This window comes from Mus pahari, chromosome 3 (assembly GCF_900095145.1).
Source record: "Mus pahari chromosome 3, PAHARI_EIJ_v1.1, whole genome shotgun sequence".
NCBI classification, from domain to species: domain Eukaryota; kingdom Metazoa; phylum Chordata; class Mammalia; order Rodentia; family Muridae; genus Mus; species Mus pahari.
The window spans coordinates 155,859,989-155,869,982 of record NC_034592.1 but is presented as its reverse complement, the minus strand read 5'-3'; the positions used below and the strand labels follow the sequence as shown (position 1 = coordinate 155,869,982).

The 9,994-nt window shown below is 52.8% G+C and overlaps 1 protein-coding gene across 1 annotated transcript in view; it reads left to right on the top strand.

The window, feature by feature from the left end:
- Positions 1–5,241, top strand: part of Ankrd60 (ankyrin repeat domain 60) — a 9,971-nt gene extending 4,730 nt beyond the window's left edge. Inside the window, exons 2-4 of the mRNA XM_021195147.1 lie at positions 1,174–1,304; positions 2,652–2,817; positions 4,832–5,241. Coding sequence (XP_021050806.1) covers positions 1,174–1,304; positions 2,652–2,817; positions 4,832–5,139 — 605 coding nt within the window. The 3' untranslated portion in view covers positions 5,140–5,241. The remainder of the gene's footprint in view (positions 1–1,173; positions 1,305–2,651; positions 2,818–4,831) is intronic.
- Positions 5,242–9,994: the final 4,753 nt, after the last annotated feature.

Here is a 9,994-nt window from a genome sequence, read left to right as displayed (position 1 = left end):
GGATTTCTGAGTTCAAGGCCAGCCTGGTCTACAAAGTGAGTTCCAGGACAGCCAGAGCTATACAGAGAAACCCTGTCTCAAAAAACAAAACAGAAAAAAAAACAAAACAAACAAACAAACAAACAAAACCCTCCCTGCATACTGCTCCTTGAGCTGTCGTCCTCAGAGTGTGGAATTTTTTGTTTGTTTGTTTGTTTTAATTGTTGTTGAAACAGTATCTCATGTATCTTCAGGTTAGTCCTAAACTCTGATCCTACTGTCTCCAGCTCCCAAATTCTGGGGTGACACCTGTGTGCCACCAGGCCTGGCTGAGCCTGGGTTTCTGGGTGTGGGTATAGGCCCATTGTTGACCCCCGAGAATAAGATGGCGTGCTGGGTCTGGCAAGAGCTCTGACACTCCAGTCCAAATACAGTGAGGGTTGATATTTGTTTCTGAGGCTACCATAGGCTCATAGGTGGACAGTCTTGTCCCCACAAGGGACAGTGTCTGGAGGACGTCCTTGACTACAAGGGCTAGCTATAGATGCAGCTGATGTGTTATGGGCATAGGCCGTAGAAGCTATGGTATGGAATAGAGAAGGGTACCTAGTTGAAAACGTCAGTTAAGCACCTACGTGGAAAAACCCTGACATAGTCTGTCTGTCACTTGCTGGATCCTTCAGTCACTGTCATCTCTTTAGCCAGCTAATGGCTACATTCCCTAGAGTCAGTGTTCAGTTGAAGGTATATAACTTGCTAAGTACACTGTCGGGCCTGTGATGTATAGCTCAGATTTAAGTAGTTCTATTTGTAGAGTTTGCCTCATAAAACGATCTCACTGACTCATGGATTTTTCTCCAACAGGACAAGCTGTAATTACAAAATTTTATAAATCATTGCTATTGTGTGTGTAGGGTTTTTTTTTTTCTTTTTTTCCTTATCCTCTCTCTCTTTTTTTTTTTCTTTTTGGGTCCAGCTTCCATCTGAGCTGAGCCAAATTAATTTTCTAAAAAACCTTAGCAGCATCGACTAGGCTCCTGTGCGACCATCAAGGGAGAGACTCCCCCACCCCTCCCCTTTTGCTCAAGATTTTAAACATATCTTTGTGTAATTCGGGGCCAGACATGGTCTGAACTGATGCAGTGATCTCTCTGTGTCCTAATTGTGTTAAAAGGAGAAACCTGTTTCCCGTAGGAATTCTGATGGATGACGCCACCCTGAAGTTCTACGACATTATCCCCGGAGCACTTATTTCATTGTGTATCTGGCATTACGACGGTTGGACAGAACTGGTTTTGGCCGCCGTGGAAGGGGACCCCAGTAAGGTGGTTTCGTGCTTTTTTTTCAAGATTAGGGGGCGAGGGGACCCCAGTCTTTAGCGTGAGACTTTGGAATAGAGTCCCCAGAGCAGGGAAGAAAGATGAGCTTCCTGCATGGAGAGTGTTTCCAGACAGTCTGGGCTTGTGAGTCCCTTGGGCTTGCTTATTAACAGTTCATAAACCCGCTTACTCTACCCGCAGTGGGGCCCAGGTGGTACATTTTCTATCCACATGTTGGCCAAGTTGAAAATCGAATTTAATCCTAGTTAAAGAACATGGGGCGGTAGCCCAGTGGTCAGGGGCTTGTGTGCCCACTTGGGAGTGGGGTAGGGGCCTGGCACCCTTGACAGCCTTCACCTGATGCTTGTCAGGCCCCTGCTGGGCTATCCATTGGCCCTGGGGGACAGTGAGGAGGGAGCCTGCGTACAGGAATGCTGACCCATCCGTGAGGACGGGTGGTTGGCACCAGGGCAAGCGTCTGCTCTTTCTTCAGTAGACTTTGAGGGTAGAGCCCTGAGATTCCCGGGGGGGGGAGGGGGAGAGGCAGTTTCCTGGTAGGACAGGGTTCAAGGGAAGGTTGGGGTCCAGGGAGAGGTGCCAGGATGCATCCAGGGAAGGGTGGGTGGTGATGGTCTCTGTATCCCGGACCCCAGGCCTGAGGAACAAGGGCAAAGTTGATTCAGCCCCAGTTGTAGCGCGTCTTCTACTTCTCTAAATCCCTGGTTTCCTCTCTCTCTCCTGGAAGTTTAGTCAGTACCCTGCTTACCTGCTGCCTGAGGAGATAATCGCAGCCCTCCATTCCATGTTCGATTGGCCCCACTGCCCCTCCCCATGCCCCTTCCCCACTGACTGGGACATCCAGAGCACAGAGTCCTCTCTGTGGTATCCATGCCCTCCTCTCACCCCTGAAGATTTGTGTCTCCCCAAGATGGTTCTGTGATGGGCATCTCTCTGCCAACAGAGTTCAGAAAGTTCCAGAAGGTAACGGGGGCAACGGGCACAAAAACCGGACTGGAGAGGCAGACTCCACCACTCCTCCCTTCCCTGGGGCTCCTTCCAGGGGACCACACTGTGTTAGCTGGCATTTTTCCCAAGGACCACAAACATCTTCCTCTGGACACACTGGCAGTGTTATTTTCTCCCTTCAAAACATTGGCAGAAAGGCCTTCCTGTGTCCCCTGCCTGACCAGGGATGGAGGTGGGGTCAGGGTAGCCGCCCCCCCTGGGTGTGTGGGTATCACCCCTCACCCCTCCGCTCCTGCTGTGTACCTGGTTAGGGTGAAGTTAAAGTGCATGGGTGGAGGGATGCAAGTCAGGCTCTAGAGGCAACCTCGATGTATCCCTTTCACGTAGATGTCATGTCTTGGCATCAGCGAGGATACCTTCTACCGAACAGCGAACTCACAGCATTTTAAGGGGGAACAGTGGAAACAGTGGACAGCCCAGAGGGCGTTTGTGGCCTTGTACATCTCCGCTCACAGAGGCCACGTGGACGCCGTGCAGTATCTTCTGGAACTTGGTAATTCTGCAGAGAAGCCCGACCTGGTCTGGTTGGGAGGGCAGAATGACGGGCCTGACCTGTTACTTCAGCAGTGGCTCCCGAGGTTCTAGACTTCTCACCCACCAAACGTGTCTCCCGCTGGGCTCCTTGGTTCTGAGCACCGTGCGGCACGCCCGTCAGGGACTTGCACTTCTCTAGGCCAGGCAGGTCTGTAGAGCATTCTGTTGTGGTAGAACCAAAATTATAGGACAGTGAGCCATGGGGGCTTGGGGATAGGGGTGAGGGTGGGGGTGTCCAGAGGATGTCCTAGCCTGGTCTTTCCAAGCAGCTCCTGGTCTGTCTTCATCCTTGCCCTGCCTGAAGTGGATTCTACAGTGGTCCAGCAGGACCTCCCCCTGGCTATCCCACAGAATGGTCCGCAGGCCAGCTGGAGGTCCTTTTAAATACGCTCAGCTGCACTCTTCTTTCCATCATATCTCCACTTAAGGGTGACCATCTGTCTGTCTGTCTGCCTGTCTGTCCAAAGCTGTGGTCTGCACCGTGTCTGGGCAGATGTCTGGGAGGAATCTTTTGTCTTCCCTGGTTGGGGAAACACACCTCCCACCCCGACTGAGGATAGCTTCAGAGAGCCCACCCCACGGCTTCCTTGGGGCAGGGAGGAGGGACTAGCAAGCGCCTCCGGCTTTCTAAGTTGCCACCTCCATGCCGGGCTTCTTCCTTTCCATCTGCTGTCTTGCTCAGTCCCAGCGATCCTCCAGCTTCTGCCAGACAGGGTGGGAGACAACTCAACTGTCCCAGGCAGGGTACTGGCATGTCATACCTCTGTGACAGCACCGTGTTTTCTGCCATCCCACACAGCCTCTCTGCGCTTCTCTTATCCAGTGAAGGATGGGCTCTCACAGCCCAGCAGCCCTTTAAGCTCATAAAAAGTCATCTCCGCTCTGATGGAGCTGTGATGTATTTGAAGGCACCCGTTAAAAAATGACGGCCGGCTTTGCAAAGTCTTCCGTCCTCTGCAGCCATTGTTGGGAGTTGGCGGGGGGGAGGCACAGGGTCGTGCCCACGTTCTGGAAGCCTACTTAAGCTTCGCCTCACCAACTAGCCATAGCTCAATTGAACTGTGCGGCGGCAGCCGCAATGCAGGCTGGATTGAATTGAGTAGCCTTGGTTTTCTGTGTGTGTGTGTGTGTGTGTGTGTGTGTGTGTGTGTGTGTTGTGATTTTTGTTATACAGAATTCCATTCAGTTCCACAAGTCCATGCTGGACCCCGATCATTAGCCCATCTGTCTGCAGGAGGCAGCAGGAGTCCGGTCTGTCCACTCTCAGACTGCCATTTCCTGTCACCTCCCCAGTACCTGCAGTTGCATTCCAAGGATAAAAGGAGCAGTGCCCAGACCATGTGTGTTCCCATCCTCATGGATCTTAGGGGGGAAAGTCAGCCGGTGGTGACAAATGTTTACTCACATAGCCTGTCACATATGGGATGCATTCAACACAGTGCCTACTGAGCTTTTATGGGGAGACATAGGGGTTGCAGGGAGGAAGAACGAAAGAAGTTACTGAAACCCTAAAAGGGGAGAAATGCAAACATGTAGTGCATGACTGGAAGAGCATGTGCAAAGGGCCTGTGGCACAGTGCAGAATGCTGTAAGCTCAGGAGACCCATGGAGCTGGTGCTTTGGAAGCAAAGTAGAAAGCTCCAGGGAGGAATGCAAACAATGTGGCAATGAGATGAGCAGATGCAGTGAGGTGGGCAGACCAATGGTCAGAGTGCTCCCCAGGCAGCAAGGTGCAGGGAGGATGTGCTTGGAACAGGAGACTAGAATGTGCTGTCTACTGGGTGCCCCCTGAGATCAGGCTCGATGGGAGGGGTGACGAGCTAAGTGAGGCCACCGTGTCCCTGGGAGCAGCACCAACCCTCCATCTTATTCCTGCCATAGCCCTGGTCCCTTTCTTGCTGCTCCTTGGTGCCACACGGTGGGACCCCTGGCTAGGAGAACAGGCCACTCCAGCTGGTCTTTTAATCTCACAGGAGCAGACTGCCTGGCCAAATCACCCCTAGGCAGGACGCCCCTGCACGTGGTTGCAGCCATGGGCAGGACAGACTGCATCCAGCCCTTACTGGAACACGGTGCCTCCATCCACGACAGAGACTTCAAGAGCGATACGCCCATCACCATTGCGCGGCGCCTGAAGCGTGGAAATTTAGAGCGCAAGATGTTCGTTCTCTACTGGATGATCAAGTCTGGGTCCAGGGACCCAGACTTGGTAGGGAGGAAAGCTTTGGAGAAATCCAGCCCTGGGGTGGCGACCGGGAAGAGCACAATATTGATCTCCTGAGTCCATCTGCCCATCACGAGACTCTGGGGCGACCTTACAGCCCCCACTGTGCCCCCCCCATGGCACTCACTAGGGAACAGAAAGAAGGGGTAGATCCAAATCAGACACCAAATTGGTTGTCCTCTTACTAGCGTTTCCGAAAGGGTGTAATGGAGCAGGTGAGTTCATCTCTTTTGTAATCCATTCTGCCCCCCCCCCTACCACCACCACCACGCCGACAATGCCGGCCTTTAATTTTAAACTCTTTGTACATTGGTGCCCAATCACACCGTTTGGGGTGATGGTAGCCAATTATCTCCCCCCCCCCCAAGGCCCTCTAATGCACCAGCATAATGGGAGTAATAACAGGAACGATAATAGCGCTCCTGTTACTGGCGCAGAACGAGCAGGGCCTATGTCAGGAGGTCAGGAGCAGCATAGGTTGTGAATTTGTTTGTCAAACTCATGCAGCTAACCACTTCGGTGGCCAGGGATGGGACGAGGTGTATGCTGAGCTAGCCCTTCGGGAACAAGAGAGAAGCCTGGAGTGTGTCCTGTGGGCCTCCAAACATAGTCCCCCAAGGGGTTCATTTCTTATCCATGTGGGAAGGAGGCATGTGGCCTTCAGTGGGAAGAAAACATCACAGGAGACAGAAAAGAGAGAGGCTGGCACCCTCTTCCTGCGGTCCCAACCCAGTGTCCCCACAGCCTTCCCGCTCCCTTCCCACTGTCTCCAGCACTGTCTCTTCCTGGGAGCCAGTCATTGGCCCCAGGCACCATGCCTGAGGACCCACACATTTAGGGACAAGCACTCCATTTCCCCAATCCAATTAGACACTTGAGTGGACATCCAGCATCCTCAAGCCTTTGGCGGTGACATTTCTTCAGTCTGGAGCAAGATCACTTGGACAGGCTCCTGGGCTCTGGGCTCTGAGGACACTTCATTAGAGACAAGCTCAGTACCTTGCGTTGGGCCTCAGACTACACCGCAGACCCTGTCATGGCTGTCGGTGAGCCAAGTGCAGAAAGCAAGCAGGGAAACAGAAGCTGGGGCCCAGTGCCTGGAAAAGAGCACAGGGACCCGACACCAACAGAAAAGCGGGCCAGAGATTGTTCTATAGTGTTCTGGAGTGGAAACCCGACTTTCATGAGAGTTTTGCTCTTGGTTTTGAAATATGGCCTTGAAATTCTGAAGAAGTAGGGAAGTATGCAGGCACACGGAGTGGGGAGAGCACTGGGGGAGGGTAGGGGTCTCAGGGAGACAGCTGCTCAGCTGTGTGTTAGGCTGGAGAAGTGCTCCAAGGAGCCTGAGCCCCATCAGGATGGCTCGCAGTTGTAGGACTGCAGTGCAGGGGTGGGCCACAGGCCTCGTGGTATCACAACATCCGCCTTGTCACTCCCATTGGGCCATATGTTTCCCTGAAGCCCAGAACCCTGACCCAAGTCCTGGAACGTGTCAAAGGTCTCCTGGATGCTCATCAGGTCACCTTGGGTGGGGCTGACCTGATGAGGTCATCAGGTGGGGCTGGGTGAGTGGCACAGCACCCTGGCTGCCCTTCCAATTTCCCAACAATAAGACCTTGCTTTAAAATTAATGGTCTGCGTTTCCTGGTGTCACAGTGAGTAAGACCTTTGTTGACAATGGCCTTACACCAGCCGACGTGGCTGTGCCCAGGCGCAGCCTTCTGTTTGACAAATAGAGAGTCAGGAAAGCTCATCTCAGCCTCGGGATGTCAAGCTGAGATCTTATTTTTGGCAGGCATGCTCCAAAGTCAATAGGCAGATATTAAAGCAACCCCAATCCATCGGGTCGGGTCACTTAGCTAATGAGGTGTGCGGAGGTGGGGTGACTTATGGGTACCCTTTTAACTTAACAAGTGGAGTCCCTCCAAGTCCAGTGTTTGCCAGGAGCTTGCTAAGCAGTCTTTGTTATTGGAAGGGCCAACCGCCTGGCAGGAGGACCCACACATTTGGGGAACAAGCACTCCACTTCCCTCAATTCAATTAGACACTTGGCTAGATATCTAGCAGCGTCAAGCCTTCTCTGGTGACATTTTCTTCAGTCCAGGACAGGATCACTTGGACACACGCCTAGGCTCTGAGGATACTCCATTAGAGACAAACTCAACACTTTGCCTTGGGACTTTATGGTACAGCTTGGGCGTTGGGGGGGGGGGTTCCTAGCACGAACAGGGCCCTGGATCCAGTTCCCAGCACTGTGAACATACAATGTGCACCCCCACACACACTATCATATCACATAGAAACAAGCCCTCATCACAGGCTATACACATCAACAGCTCCATGGTCTGCCATTGGTTGACAGAATGTTACATCTGGAGCTGCCCCCTCAGTGCTTGTCCTGTCGTTCATACTTCAGGGGAGGGGTCATTGTCATTGTTTCCACAGGAGCAGAAATACCTCGCTGGTCCATGCCCTGGAGCGGATCTGGTATGTGGAGGGTGGTCTGCTACATCCTGGGAACAACGTGTGTGTATGGGGAGGACTCTGGTTCCCTTACGTCTGTGCCCTCACTGGGCTGGCCTTCTGGTCCTCAGGGACCTCCCTTGTGTGGAGGTGGAGGCACAGAGTAGGATATAACGCAGCCCTCCAGGCCTATGTCTCCGGGCAGGTCTTCACTTCTCTGAGGCAAGGATTGCTTGTAGAGGGTAGAGGAACGTCCTTCCTGCAGGTCCTGAGGTTGCTAGAAACACTGGAGAACACTGTCCCCCCCCAGGGCCCTACCCCCACCTCCTGCCTGGGAGCCCCACCTAAGCTCCGGGAAAGACAGTTGAACCGTGGAGAGAAGAGATGGAAGGAAACTCACTCGGTGTCTTCTCTGAGCTCTCTCTGCTTCTGGCCATTGAACTCCGATGAGCAGTGTCCTTAGTGCCCTGGGACATGTTATGGTGTGCCCTTGATGACCCTAGAGGGGACATGAAAATGATCTTCTCTCTTCATTCCAGCCAGAGACATAGCTCCCCGGTAAAGCCCCATGGCATCCTGGGAAGGGTTCTGGAAAGCCAGCCAGCCTGGCAGGATGACACAGCAAAAATGACGGTTTGCACTGCACCGGCTCCCATTTGCCTTTGCTACAGGGTTTCTCAAAGTCAGTGCCCAGTGACCAGCGTACCCTTTCCCCTTCCCTCCATCCCCAGAATGAGTCTCTACCCTCTCCTCCTCATCTGCCCCGCAGAGGTCACTGCAGCTGGCCTCTGTCACAGGAGCCAGTGCAAATTTAATAGACCAGCAACACAAGCTCTAGTCTAGAGATCTCTGCCTGTGCGGCTCACTCAAGACTGAGATGGTGGGCCTACTCCCCTGGCTCTTCAGCCTCTAGTGTGGAGCCCCCCCAACCCCAGCCCCGCCTCACATGTCATCAGCAGGAAGTAGAGCCGTCCCCGTGCACCTGAGCCTTTTGCCCACCCTGGATTGCCTGGCTGTCCCCCCTCTATGATTACTAGCTCAGGGTTTCCAGAATGTGGGAAAAAGTGTCTCTCTTGGCCCCACATGGGGTTACTGTCAACACCAAGTGGCAAGGACTGAACTTGGGCCCTCTGCAAACGCATCTTAACTAGAGAGCCATGTCTCCAGGTGCCGTGCTGGACTTCTTTATGTGGGTTCTGGTGTTCAGACTCTGGTCCCCATGCTTGCACAGCAAGCATTACTGATGGAGCCATTCCCCCCCCCCCAGCCGTCCTCCCCATTAGCTGTGCAACCTCAGGACCAATGGCCATCTCCTGAGACCCTCTGCTCCCTTCTACCCATCTCATCCACAGGTCTTGTCCTTCTGCACAGCCAGTCCTGTTGGCAGAAGAAACAGCCTAGGGGAATTTCCTGCCACACCAAGCCCTTGGTGAGCAGGAAGGACGGCTGTTTTGTGGTTGGCTTTAGAGACTTCCTCTGCCCCTAGATGTGTGGGATTAGACCAACCAGGGGCAGCTCTTGGGGTCTCACCTGCCTCACGCGGAGTGTTCAGGGTAATAAAACCTGCCCCTGTTGCCACCAGAGAGATGAAATGCCTGGCTCGAAGCAGACACTTGAAAAATGGCAGGCATTATTCATATTATTATACCACCAACACTTAATTTGCTTAAAATGTTTACTCTCTGAGAATCGATCCCCTCCCAGATTCCAGAGAGGCTCATAAATTCTCAGCAAACCTTATACAATAAGAGTCTCCATCCAGAACTAATAATTCCCAAAGTGGGAGATTAATAATTTCCTGTAAACTTGCTGGTCTGGACATTAAGTGGTGGAAGGCTCTCTCAGCAACTCATAGAGCGCCCCCAGGCCAGAGCCATGGCAGAGGAACAGCAGGCTCTCAGGCAGAGGAAAATTCCAGTCTCCAGGCCCCGCCTCCGCACTGCGCATTGAATACAGAGGCAGCCTGCAGAGGGCACAGAAACCCATTAACATTTAGCAAAACACGGGGGTTTGTGTACTGCAGAAATGGCGGGGATGCTGCTATCTGCGTCACTTGAAAATTCAAGAGTGGGGCTCAATTTGGGGGGCTCGAAGATGGCATTTCTGTCTGAGCCCCGGAACTTTCTGCAGAGCAGGCACGGGGGACATGTACACTGGCCAGGGGGACACGTGTATAGCCCTCACGACATCCAGAAAGGGGTCTGTCCTCCATCACTCTAGGAGTACACATCTGGCCACGGAACAAGAAGGCCCAGTGTCCCATCTGCCCCCAGGAAATCACGTCCTGTGTTCCCACAGTATCATCCTTGACTTGTTTGGTTGCTCTACGTTCTAAATTTAAAACGGAAAAAAAATAAAAATAAAAAAATACCAGTAACATCTGGGGCTCCAGAGTGCATGTGTGTGTATGTGTCTGGGAAATGTCACAGGGATGTTTAGAGAACTCCAT